Source organism: Drosophila ananassae, chromosome 2L (assembly GCF_017639315.1).
Source record: "Drosophila ananassae strain 14024-0371.13 chromosome 2L, ASM1763931v2, whole genome shotgun sequence".
Classification (NCBI taxonomy): Eukaryota; Metazoa; Arthropoda; class Insecta; order Diptera; family Drosophilidae; genus Drosophila; species Drosophila ananassae.
Genome location: NC_057927.1, coordinates 11,951,205 through 11,965,192, shown reverse-complemented (window position 1 = coordinate 11,965,192; position 13,988 = coordinate 11,951,205). Strand labels below are relative to the sequence as shown.

The 13,988-nt window shown below is 38.4% G+C and overlaps 1 protein-coding gene across 1 annotated transcript in view; it reads left to right on the top strand.

Moving 5' to 3' along the window:
• The window catches only part of LOC6499541 (protein couch potato), a gene marked incomplete at its 5' end in the record, with an annotated part of 43,461 nt that extends 34,244 nt beyond the window's left edge, over positions 1 to 9,217 (top strand). Inside the window, 9 exon segments of the mRNA XM_032449777.2 lie at positions 3,156 to 3,233; positions 3,302 to 3,355; positions 3,420 to 3,482; positions 4,850 to 4,994; positions 5,879 to 6,081; positions 6,202 to 6,581; positions 6,924 to 6,961; positions 7,079 to 7,665; positions 9,056 to 9,217. Coding sequence (XP_032305668.1) covers positions 3,156 to 3,233; positions 3,302 to 3,355; positions 3,420 to 3,482; positions 4,850 to 4,994; positions 5,879 to 6,081; positions 6,202 to 6,581; positions 6,924 to 6,961; positions 7,079 to 7,665; positions 9,056 to 9,082 — 1,575 coding nt within the window.
• Between the last annotated feature and the right edge of the window lie 4,771 nt (positions 9,218 to 13,988).

Sequence of the window (13,988 nt, the reverse complement as noted above, 5' to 3'; positions counted from 1 at the left end):
GCAGCTAGCTTTGTGAATATGCCGCCAAACGATAAAAATCAGCAACAAATCAGCTTAAAAGTTGATCAAAAGCTACTATCATTTATGGGTGAGCAACATGGAAATATGCAAATGGTGTAAGGCTGACTGCGAAACACGTTCGAGTGATTGGAGGCTGTTTTGGCCAAGCAAATAGTTTGGTTTTATATGCCATTGCCACGCCCACATAACAAGTGAATGGGCGTAAGTGACTGGCTGACTTTATAGAATGTGCATACATATATATGTATGTATGTTTGTATCGCTGTCATGCTTAATTATTGTAACTCAACACTTGACTGCCGAGTGATTTATAAGCGTTGTTATTTGCACTGTTTATGCTGGCCAAACGGAATGTTGGAAGACAAGGTCAACTTGTTCATTGCACCGGCACTTCATAGACCACAAAATCCCTATGGCCTACCCGGCGTATACGCAATGTCTGGAGAATGCACTCGAGTAAATCACCAAAGTTGATACATCTATTTGCGGGTAGTTGGAAAGGAAAACAAATGGAATCGAGCATAATTATAAACAAAGTTTGACCAAGGAATATCAACTGAAAAAGGGGAGACAGGTCGGAGTCGGAGTAAGGGGGCCGGGTGGCATTGCGGCAAATGAGAGGGCGATGGAGCCAGAGGGTGTCCAGGGGGCTGGCAGAACTTTAACTTCTTGGCAACAAACAGCAAACCGCAAATAGCAAACACAAACGGGCAGAGAGTCAGACAATAGAGGGGGGAGGGATGGTGCATGTTTAGCAAGCCAAAATCAGAGCCAAGTTGCAAGGTTGACCAACAGACAAGAGCAGCAACAACTATTTCCACAACAACAATATTGCTGTATTTAAATGGATTTTGGCAACGTGAGTTAGACAAGCCCGCAAAGAGCAGAAACAACAAAAACGAGCAGATACAGATACAGATACAGCCATGTACGCCCACGGCATCCAAATCAGTTTTAAAAACAAAAGACACTGAACAAAAATTGAAATAAAATGAGCATCTGTATAGTTCTGAAATCATTTCACAGTTTCGAGACATGAAGACTCTCAGCGAAACCCTCTTTATAGAATCCTTTTACATCCCTGACTTTTCTCAGTGTTCTTTTATTGTGACGCTTGCATGTGTAAGCCAAAGTTTGCATTTGAAGTTAGGAGTTGGCCGCTGTAGTTGGAGTTGCAATTGCAGTTGAAGTTGCCAAAATACCAAATGTCTATCCGCATTGCCCACAAGCGCACACAAGCCAAATTCCACACCCACAGCGACATGGCCGAGATAAGGAACTAGCTTCAGGGTGGAATAAAGCGAAAAGCCGAAAAAAAATAAACCCTCAAGTCAAGAATGAAGGATAATAATAATTTAAAACTTGAACCTCAAGTTGATTCACACTTTTTGGGGCATTTAATAATTGCATTTCAATTGCCATTAGCAGGAAAGCCTTTTAACAAAGCCACCGTCTTGCGCTCCTTCCCTAATTAGCCAGCCTCGTTGGCTGGCTGCCGTTTCCACCCGCAGACTCATTATTGCTTTCAATTAGCCAAGTCCGTGCGGCAGAAACCGCTTACTGCATAAAAATTAATTTAAATTGCTATTTAACTGACCATGCCAAGTCGCTTGCCCTCGACTCTTTTCTACCTCCTCGGCTTTTCACATTTATTTGCTATTTTTTGGAGAAGCTTGAGGATTTGAGAGGAAGGGCTCTTGCTAATTAATTTGCGAAAATGTCTGTGATGGGAAAGCTCTAAAATGGTTGATGCTCTTGCCAATGCTTCTTATCCGGTTTCTGCTGCACTTGAGTCTGGCCAGGAATGCCAGGAATAAAAGAGTGCCCGTGCCCTGTGCCATATGACACCTACTCTGCTTTGTCGTGCGTGGCATGTTGCAAACTTGTATCGCTATTTTTATACAACCAAATTCAAAACACACAAGGGCAGAGTTTGCAGTAGATAACGACAGCTGCGACAAAAAAGAAGGTAGATGGCATTGATAGAACACGTTTCAATTTTGAACCCAGCCCGGGAGACAGAGCTCTGCTGGGAGGGTAGCAAAAAAATTAAACAGAGTAAAATGGTAAAAAAAGATTTACTCCATTTTTTCCTAGTGGTGTTGTGTATGCTATATGAGGAAACTGTTTACATGAGCAGGAATTTAAACCTTCAAAGCAAAATATTGTGAAAATAAAACAGCTGGGGCAGGGCTTATACAAAATTAATTGATTAGGCAACAAGCGTTTAATTTACATAAAATATAAAACAGACCGTTCTGTGAATATGGCATGCGCAAATCCCACTTTTGAAATCCATAAATAGTTAGTTAAATGGTAGTCAGCTTTTTAGTTTAAAGACCCATTACCGAAACAACGTTTCTAATTACTTTAGCCAGCTAAAAAGCCATTTGGAAAATAATAAGCAGCTGCAGTGGAATAGCGAATGAGCTTTAATCGTAACCAGTTTAGCTTCTGGGTAATATTTTCCATTTCACCCCTGGGCTAATGAAGATGTGCAGGGCTCCAACACCTTGCCACACTCGCAACAAAGTAAATTTACACTCCCAGCATATAATAATACACGCCCGAAAAAAGAGCCAAAATGAAATGAAAAAGCGAGAATACACATCGCTCAAAAGTAACTCTTGCCACCTCAACTCAAACATTTTCGCCTAGGTGTTAAAAATAAAAAGCTGCCAGAGCTTGGGACTCATTTAGTCCCTGCTGCACACAAACACATGTCCCCCGTTACCTGGCGTGGCCCCTTATCCGCCCGAGAGTCACTTCGCCCCACCAGCTCCGCCCGCCCCCAGTAGAGTCACGTCTCTGGCGTTGTCATAATGAATTCAGCGTTTATGGCGCTTATTCCATTTGGTTTCATTATCAGCATGTACATGTGACCCCACTACCACTCGCACTCGCCCCAGCCTTCGCTTCTAGTGCGTGAACTTTTTGGTTAAAGAGCGATGGGGAGGCCTAGGACGAGGACACATGTTGGAGCAACATTTGAAGTTGAAAATTGAGGCTGAAAGGTTGTATTTGTGTTTGCAGAACAACGTGACGCTTTTAACTTAATTACGTAATCATAGGAAATTGGTTTTTGTGAACTGGCAATCATCTACTAATCCGCTCTGTATCTTTCCGATTTTCAGGTCCGCACACTTTTTGTCAGCGGTTTGCCGATGGACGCCAAGCCGCGTGAGCTGTACTTGTTATTCAGAGCCTATGAGGTGAGTTAAAAGTTGATTAATCGCCTCAGAGAGTGTATATTTTATCTGAATTAATTCCACTTTAACAGGGCTATGAAGGATCTCTCTTAAAAGTAACTAGCAAAAATGGCAAAACTGCATCGGTAAGTAAAAGCCTGCTGTTTCTCATTCTCTGAAACACTTTTTAATTAAATTTAATTTTGGCAGCCCGTTGGCTTTGTGACATTCCATACACGAGCTGGAGCTGAGGCTGCCAAACAGGATTTGCAGGTAATTATTAAACACAGCATACTTTTATGCGTTTTACCAAATTGTATAATCGAAAGAACACCGACAATATATATTTTAGCAATTTTTTGTGCAACTCAACCAAAGAAAATCCCAAAAATCTATTCTCAGCGACTGCATTAATAAACCAACACCTTTGATATAAAAATTGTAAAGCACCTAAAGAATATCGAAGGCAATATAAAAACATTATACTTGTATACTCGTATCGCCTGGCTTAAATATCGTTAGGTCCCCGATGCCGCTGCTCAAAACAAGGAGCTTCAAGCTCATTGCAACACCTCACAATGAAACAAGAACAACGGCAAAAAAAAATCGTACAAAAACTAAGATCCACAAAACACATGCTTGCATTTAAAAAAATACCTTTATACTCCACCCAATCGCATTAAGTGTTTCCCTCTCTGTCTAGCTCTCGCTGTCCTGCCCCATCTTCTATACATCCTTCTCTCTCTCTCTCTCTCTCTATTTCCTGTCTCCCATAGAGCTGTCTATCTTTTTGTTTTTCCGTTTATGCATCTACTTTCCATATTATTTGCTCATTCTACAAAGACTCTATGACACGCGAAGAACACGAAAAACACACACTCGTAAACTGGAACACACTCATCACACTCACAAACAACACTCACACACCCCATCTCTGGCAACAATAAAAAGAAAACTCTGCAATGGCAAAAGCAAAGAGCACCACCAACCAGAACTACAACTACAAAATGAAAGCAACGTCTGAAGCCTGTGGTGCATGTCCCCTCTGCCACGCCCGTAAAAGCCACCCCGCCCCACTGGAAGAGCACCATAATGTTCTAGCAATGACTAGTTAAATCCTTCGAGCTTTCCATAACCCCTAGAACCTCCAGTCGTTATTTAACATCAGTACATTTTTCTTTTGGAAATAATTAATTAAAGTCAGATCTATGATAACTATGGAAATTTAAGACTGGGTCCTTTTAAGTCATCTAGAAACACAGTTATTCTTCAATAGAAACTTCATTTAATTTCCACCAATTCCATTTTAGATTTTATTTAAAAACCAAGCTCCCAATTAAGCTCCGATTACAGCGCAGGCACCTTATAGCAATAAACGTTGAATGTCTCCCGCCCCCACTCTCCACCAAAAAAAAAATAGCTATCTTTCTAAAGTAAAAGAATTGTACCACAATTTCTTTAACGATTACCACCACGCGACATTCAAAATTATTTTTGGCGAATTGTTGCAAAAGAAAAAGTTGACAAAACGATTTACATGAAAAGTCCCTCCGATACCTTTGAACTTTGCTAAATTATGAAATTACATAACAAAAACATAGAAAATACAAACCGCTGTATCTTGATCTGATCATTTACAGCAGGGTGTACGCTTCGATCCCGATATGCCCCAAACAATTCGCTTGGAATTCGCCAAGAGTAACACGAAAGTGAGCAAACCCAAACCACAGCCCAATACAGCGACAACAGCCTCACATCCTGCATTGATGCACCCACTCACTGGACGTAAGTAAAAAAAAATCTAAAAAGAAAAAGAAACCAAAATGAGAACTCGGCAGCCGCTAATTTCTATAATTTTGTTTGATTTTTCTTTTTGTGTATGTAGTTGATATTTTTATGAAAACCAAAACTATGTTTAAGGGTACAAGAGCTCCTAATCGAAGGCGTTTAAAAAACATACGCTGAGCACCTCCTAACTTTCAACACATAACACACACACACACCTTACACCACTCTATCCAACAGTTGGGCAGTTGAAAATATTAAATATTGAATCAAACAAATCCAACCAAACCTGCTTCAAGTGCACACAACAAACTATATCGTAAATACTTTTGTATGCCATATCTACCATACCTACGAGTTGTTATCTTCGCAAACTTGAGTTGCCGCCAAGTTTTAAATATATATACCTTCCCAACTAGGTAACAGCAATAACGATATCAACAATTATATATAATGTAATGCACCTTAATCACTTTTAACACTATGTGCAACTCCCACACACGCTCCAAAAACACAAATTCCATAAGCAGATACGAATCAGAAAAGCCTGAGCTGCTGAAATTTTTAAATTATGAATTAAATATTTTACTTGAGTCACTTCAAGGAAACCAATTAGTTTATACTTTTAGACAAAATTGTATAGCCGGCAAAGAATTATTTTAAAAGACATTTATTCCTACAACCAAATAGATAAAAGACTCAGAAAACAAACTTTCAAGAAAGATATTTATTCTTTATGAGTACCTTTCAAATTTTTATTTAAAATTTTTTGTCGTAACCTTTTTTTTTTTGTTAACTAAAACCTATGTTTTATAATAAAATAAATAATGTCTAAAATACCCTTTCGTTTGACTTAACCAAATGTTTTTCTTCTTGACCCACAGATCTGGGTGGGCCATTCTTTCCGGGCGGACCAGAGCTTTGGCATCATCCGCTAGCATATTCGGCTGCCGCCGCCGCCGAGTTGCCCGGAGCTGCTGCCCTGCAGCATGCCACACTAGTGCATCCAGCCCTGCATCCGCAGGTGCCAGTGCGCTCTTATCTCTGACTAAATACAGACAAAGTAATGGAGCAGCCAATGCATCAAGTGAGTAATCAATTCAAATAAAGAAATGTATGAATTTAAGCTTTTAAAATATAGTTAGTGCCCTTCCATGCACCCCGATTTCAAATTATTTGTAGTGACAATATTTTTCCCAAATTTCAGACTCAAATGACAATGCCGCCACATCATCAGACCACTGCTACTGCTATTCATCCGGGAGCTGCAATGGCTCACATGGCTGCCGCTGCGGCAGCTGTAGCGGCCGGTGGGGGAGGAGGTGCTGCCACGGCAGCCGCCGCCCCCCAGGGCGCTGCTGCAACAGCGGCGGGTAATGTGGCTGCTGCCGCTGCCGCCGCCGCTGCGGCCGCCTCTCATCACCATTTTCTGTCCAGTCCGGCCCTGGCCAGCCCCGCTGGATCCACCAACAATGCCAGTCACCCGGCCAACCCCCAGATCGCAGCCAATGCTCCCTGCTCCACGCTGTTCGTGGCCAACCTTGGACAATTTGTGTCCGAGCACGAGCTGAAGGAGGTCTTCTCTAGGTAATTTCTTTAAACATGTTTGCTAAAAACACGAGGTTCCTTTTATTGATGACACACAATGAAAACAGCACTAAGATCACAGGATACCACCGCCACCACCACCCCCAGTAAAAACCATTCAGCCGCAACAGGCAATAAAACCACCATAACAATCACTCTTGATAGCACTTTGTAAACTCTTTTAACCAAAAATACTAACCGAAAACTTTTGCGTTCTCTTCCTTGGTTCGTTTGTTGCCCACCATCCCACCCGATCACTCTTCTTGTATGATAACCGACATATATATCTAAAAAATTATATACATTTATATAATATCCAAATACGATATATAATATGCACAGTATGCCTGGCTTTTGTCGCCTACGAATGCACACAAAAGGTACGCACCCATTCACAACTTCTATGCCTCTGACTTTGTCTTCAACTCTGACCTCTTCAAAACCTTCAACTTCAACTTCCTACTCCACAAATGCCCCTGAACCGTCATCGCCAGCAGCAATGGCAGCAGTAACTGGCTCAAGCTGCTCCACCAGTAACGGAAGCGGTGCAAGCGGTACGTCGCCTCAACATCCGGTGGCGTTTATCGAGTTCAAGGATCCACCGAGCGCATCTCAGGCCATGCAGCAGTTGCAGGGCAAATACCTGCTCAGCTCGGATCGCGGCTCCATTCGCATCGAGTTTGCCCGCAACAAGATGATCAATGAGGTGGCCATTATGAACATGACCCACAAGCCACCACCACCGCCACCTCCAGTGGCAGCCGTTTCCGTAGCGCCTGCAACTGCACCACCGCCCCCAGCAGCGGCACCTTTGTACATTCTTAACGGGGGCGTTGGGGTGGAGCAACTGCTCGTCACTGCACCACCGTCACAGCCGCAGCTTCAGATGCAGCAACTGCAACAGCAACTGCAACTCCACCAGCAGCAGCACCAACAGCAGCAACTACAACTGACAGTGGCAGCACCCTGCACCACAGCAAGCACCACCACCAACAGCACCACCACTAGCGTTGTTGTTAACTCACTACAGCACCACCAACTTCATCATCCAAATCAGCACCACCAAAATCATCTCTTTAGAGACGTATGTATTATTCTGGGTGAACCAAATGAACCAAGTTACTTCTAAGTCTGTGTACCGTACAGTAATCTAACCCTATATAAACCCCCCACCGTAACACCGGTCACCATTGTCATTAGTTGCTCCACTAACTGCACACACTCTTTAGCCCATAAATATTAGAATAAGCCATTCAATCCGCAAAAAGGTTTTCTTCGACCCGAAAATCCCTCATATGCACGACCCGAAAAATGCTCCCATGCCGAAGAGCCAAAAAATATAAAAACGAACCCCATTAACTATTTATACAATTTTGCAAATTGTTATTGTTAAGCCTGCTCGTTTACTTTGCATGCAAACCACCATCACCACCAACAACAACTACACCACTTCCACAACAACATCAGCAGCAGCAACATGAGCAGCAAGCAACAACCAAGCAGCAATCAGCAACAACAAGTAAGAACATACCTAGGGATGCCCACAAAATAAATAAACCCATTTCCACACATATGTGTGAGGGAGTTTAGACTACACACACACACACCCACACACACGCTCAGTCATAACCATAACAATTGGAGCCGCATTTAAATACAAATTATAACACACAAAAAAGTTAGCAACCGTAACAAGTTATAGCCGCCATAGAAAAAGGTGCTTCTCGAGGTAAAGTTTCATTTAGAAAAAAAATTGGGAAGGGAGCAAGCTCACATCCGCTATTTAAAAGCCAGCTTCCGAAAGGGTTGGTGGAATTTTCTGCGCCACCCCCAGCATTAAGCCCCACTATATCTCACTTTCATATGAGTGTGAGTGAGCAGAGTGATTCACGTTTTCTGAATGCTAAGAGACCACATAAATTTATTTTTAAATTTTCTGCAAGAAAATGCAGCAGCAGCAAATACTTTATAAAAAATGCAAAAAATTAACGCAGCATGCCACTCCCGTATAGCCACAAACTCATAACCAACTCGACTGCCCCAACAACTTGTCCACGGCAGGAAAAAAAGCAAAACCATTTACAAATTCAAGCTTTAATGTATTTTTCCGAGGCATGAACTTTTCTTGGCTTTTTTTAGGTAGATTGCTTGCTTGATTACCGATTTAAATGTTAAAAGGGTAAGATTATTAAAGGAATAGTTTTTTCAGAAAATAAGAGAAATATGGATTTTCCCCATAGTCTCTCTTCTCAGAATAGTTTATTTTTCCTTTAGTCTTAAGAGTAAAATTTCAATAAAAATCTGACATTTTAGATAAATTTTCATGATATTCCAATCTGATTTTAAAACTATATCGCATGCTTAGAGTCTATAAGTCACAAAAAAAAGCATGTGTAGCCACCAAGCACCACAAAAGACTGTAGCTTAGCTAGGAATTCCGAAACTATTTTACAATTGTTTTAAATTATTTTCAGAGGAGCGGGTATGGAATCACGGCATGATTTGCTCGCTAAGAAGCTAGAGCGGGAAATGCAGCAGCCGACGCAAGTGCACCACTCGGCGCATCAGCAGCAGCCACAGCAGCAGCAACATCACCATCCTTCGGCGCAACAGCATTACCACCATAGCCACCCGGCAGCGCATCACCACCTCCAGCAGCAACAGCACCAGACCACACCACAGCAGCAGCACCTGAGCCACCATCTGAGCCACCATCATCAGCACCACCATCAGCAGCAACAGTTCTTGATGACGCCGACAGTAACCTGACCCGGCGGCAATGCGAGCCACCATTATGCGACAGCGCATCACCACCAGCTGCAGCACCACCAGCCGCACCACCACCAGCAGCAGCAGCAACAGCTTCAGCCGATGCAGCCGCAACACCACATCTACTCGTACGTGCTGCCCGCGGTCAGTCACATAGCAGCCTAATGAGATCACATTTGAGTTTGAGTCGCAGAAAGGGCGAAACGCTCCGCATGCAACGGATTCATGCGAGGAGTTATACCTTTAGTTATAGACAACAAAAAAAAAACTACAAAAAATACAAAAAAAAAACAAAAAAGTAAAAAATGAAAAAATAATGTTAATTTATACATGTGAAAGAAAATAACAGATCCCGTAACCCAGTTTAGTGAAATTTTTCGACAGGCAACAAAAAATGATTGTAGTAGAAACCAAAAATAAGAAAATGGGAAAAACTTGTAGTAAAATATACAATTCACGATAGAACGGATGCTGAGCGAACTACTTAACTAAGTTAGTTGCAATACAGCCGATATGCCCCTATTAACGAATACATATATATACACAGCCTATATATAAAAAAATATATATATAGGAAGCTGATTAGAATTTGTTGGTCACTTCACTCCTGTTTGATATTTTTTAGATTGAAAATTGATTTTGTTTTGAAGTTTATGCTTGAGTTTCTTCTGTTTTAAAGCTCTCCCATCCCCATCCATCCCAAAATCTTACAAATGGAATTGAAAACATTGAATTCATATTTGTTTGTATCCTTCTTTTCGAATTTTCTGAGCTCTGAGTTTCTGATACATGAATCAGATGAGAATAAAATATTAAAAAGTATATATAAAGTGAAAATTAAGTAAATGGAAAAGGAAAATATATAATTATAGCTTAACCGAATGTGCCCTTTAAATAGCTCTCTTTCTAGAATTATGAAGAATACGAAACAAAACCAAAAAATTTAAATGTATGCATTAATGTAATAATTGTATAACTAGTAAGTATTGTAATTTTCAAAATGTTACTCAACATGAAAATTTACCATCAACGATAACAACGAGTAGTCGAAGTCATCGTATAAACTTAAATTTATATTGAGGATTACTGAAAGCTGGTTTCGAAATTTATTTGTTAAAGCCGTAAGAAAAACAAAATTTAAATGTGAATTTGAAATTATTCGATAAGACCTATCTACGACTTGAGATGAACGTTGCAGGTGCGCCCTAGTGAAGCATAGACTCGACAAAGAAAACACTTTTTAACAAACATAAAAAGCTAAACGAAACTTTAACAGAAACTGGCACAGGACACTCTAAACTTTCCGCCCAAAGAATATGTTTTCTTTCGCCAATTTTTGTTTCGAATTTCTGCGTTCCCCCTTTACAAAGACTTGAACTTTACTAGAGGGCCCCCAACCAAAAGGACTCCAAATAAATAATATTCCTAACTAACTTTCGAAATGCTAGAACAATCAAATCACATTTCTTGCTAAACCAACGATCGATTTAGTGGGGGAGGGGAGTGAAAGCAGAAGATAGAAAGCAGAAGAGGGAGGAGAGATCAGTAGGAGAGGACGTGTGTGGAGGACGACAGGTTGAACAAGGACGAGAGGATAAAATCAATTGCATATCATCTTACGTAGCAAGCATAAACCGAGTATGTATACCTAAAACGAGGAAACAAAACAATTTGAATTGTAACTAAACGCAAAAAACAGCAGAAAAACCAACTACAATAATGTTAAAGAGCTAACTTGAAGGCTAACAAACTACATATAGTTAATGTGAGACAAATGATAAGCAGCTTTTTACATAATAACGTTCTAATATTTTGTTTAAGAGTTCGTTCAGCCTTGTTTTAATCAATTTTAGTACATATACACGTATATGGATAAAATCTTTACATTTTACCAAAGTTGTCCTTACTAATTTAACAATTTACGTTTACAACTTTATATAAAATTTGTTAAACAAAGACACAGAAAAAGAATAACTAAAAGACCCTCGAGTAAATCAGCTAATTTTAAATGTTTATATCTAGTTTAGGGTAAATGTGACTAGACATACCAAAGGCATATTTGAAAAAAAAACACACAATTGTTAAGAAAAAATATAAAAAAAAATAAGCTGAGGAAAACCTAATTGATTGGTAAAGTTTTAGCCTTTCTCTACACATTTTTTTTTCATTAAATATTTAATTATTTAATTTTCTTTCTTAATTTAGTCGAATATAAAATGCATATTCCGTCCAATTACATTTCTTGTTTTCCTCTTGCCCAAAATTTCATCTCTTCGCCAGCCTCGCGCTGGTTTGAGAATCATAATTCGAAGCTTAGAACAGAGGTCTACTTATAAGTCTGTAATCCTAACACACACATACACAACCCAAATACACACACAAAAGACAGTAAATTAGTTGAGGTCTTAGTCTATAAGCAGGGAAAATGTTTAATTATATTGTACTAATGCATATCATAAAATTGCGCCTTTAAGAATACATTGAGAAGAAAAGCCCATGACGGTAAACAAAAATATTTACAACTACAACTAAGCATAATGAAAATAAAAGTTAATTCAAGCTAAAGTATGAAACAAATATTTTCGAAATTAATTTTTAGATCCTAAGTAAGAAGCGGCGACTACGCCTTGAAGTATGCAACCATAAAAGCAATGGAAATTTTAAAAGTTTAAAATGCAAATGTGTGAGAATACTTTGTGTATGTGTGTGTATTTATAGGGAAAACTTGTGCAATTTTCATTCAAGGAAGACGGCAAAGAAAGTGAACCAGCGCGGTGGCAAGATTGTTCATTCCCCGCCCCCAAAAACCATTTTGAGGCTTGATTTCCAAAACATTCTTTAATCTAAATTTCATAGCTACGTATATGTATACAGATTTTGCAAATCTGAAGGAAGCAAACATTGAAAAAAGATTTCAATACGAATATCTCAACAACAGCAGACGAAGCAGCAGAGAAAAATTTAGTTTTAACAGATACATAAGAACTAAAGAAAGCAAAAATGAATGAATGACAGAAAAACTAAACTAAACAATATGAATTATGGGAACATTATATGAATATATATACACACACATATATATTAAAACATTTTTAAAACAAAAACTAAACAACAATTACAAAGAAAGAAAAAAACAACAGATACATATCAGCAAATGGATAAAGAACAAAACGAGAGAAACTTTTACAAGAAAAATTATTAAGAAATAAAAATAAAACCGATATGTTTTAATGTGGTTTTTAAATTTTTTAATAATGTAAACGTAATAGGCAGAAAAGCGGCTACCAAAAAGGGGAAAGAAAGCATAACTGAATGAAAGCTTAGTTATAGATTATCGACCTACTTATTATTGCCTAGGCTATATGCTTACATAGTAAAGGCATATCCACATAAATATGTATATATGTGGAAACAGTAATATAAAGACAGTAAACCATAAAATAGCGATAAATCAGTAAAATAATGTTCTATTCTCTGGTATTTATTGTATTCGCTATGTTTCCCGTGTCGAAAGAGTTTCATTACGTATTTGATTAATTCTTTAATTTAAGTTCCCAATTCCCAATTGATTGCCTTATGTTTGCCTAAAAATGAATTACAATTAAATACAATTCAATACTAATTTCTAAGTTATTTATATGTATATGTATCGTATACCTCTATTATAAACCCCAATATCAATATGCTTATATAATTTGTGTAGCCTTACCTTAGAACTTTTCAATTGACGGTATTAATTATACATAATAAACATTTATATTTTGTTCGTTAAATAAATTCATTATTGTTTCATTCGAACTCACACATGCGAGATAAACCCAAACCTTTGAAGAAACGAATTTTAAATTAGTGAAAATTTTTGAAAGAAAATTAAAACCAACTATACAATTACATATATTATACTACATATACATATATGATTCTCTCCCCCACTTCAAGTTTTTGGGTCATTTGAGGGAGAGCCAACTAGAGGAGCATTACACTCAATTACAACTGGATATAGGCAGAGCAGAGAAAGTTCGCTGTAAATTTGTAACACATAATACTATGCATATCTATATACAGGCGTACATATGTATAGTATATATAGGGAGTTAAGTAGGAACGCAACTGATATTAAATATTTAAAATATCATGGCAGAGAAATGGCAACATCAGCAGATAGATGAAGATAACACAAGTCAAAACATATCAAACTCGTGCCCGATTACAACTATATATACACATATACATATATACACTATATATATATAAAAGAAATGCAGCCCCAAATTATGCGCAGCAATTTTCGATGGTAAAAAAGAAGAAAATTATAATGATATTGATAAAATTATTAAGCAGAAACCACTCGAAGTCGAACTCGGGGTCGAACGGAAAATGCAAACTTTATTTGCATAACTCAAAGTTGAGTAAAATTTTATCAGTAAATAATACGAAAATAACGATTAATATTATTAAAAATATTAAAACTACAAACAATGGCAAATAATTGTCTATTTTGAGGCTCATTTATTTAACATTTTTCAAACCCAAAATATGTCTTTCTTTTTAAAAATCGAACAAATCTTTTGCTAATATTGTAAAAAAAAAATTGATTTTTCAAAGCAAATGAAACAAAAAACATATAGCTAAATATTA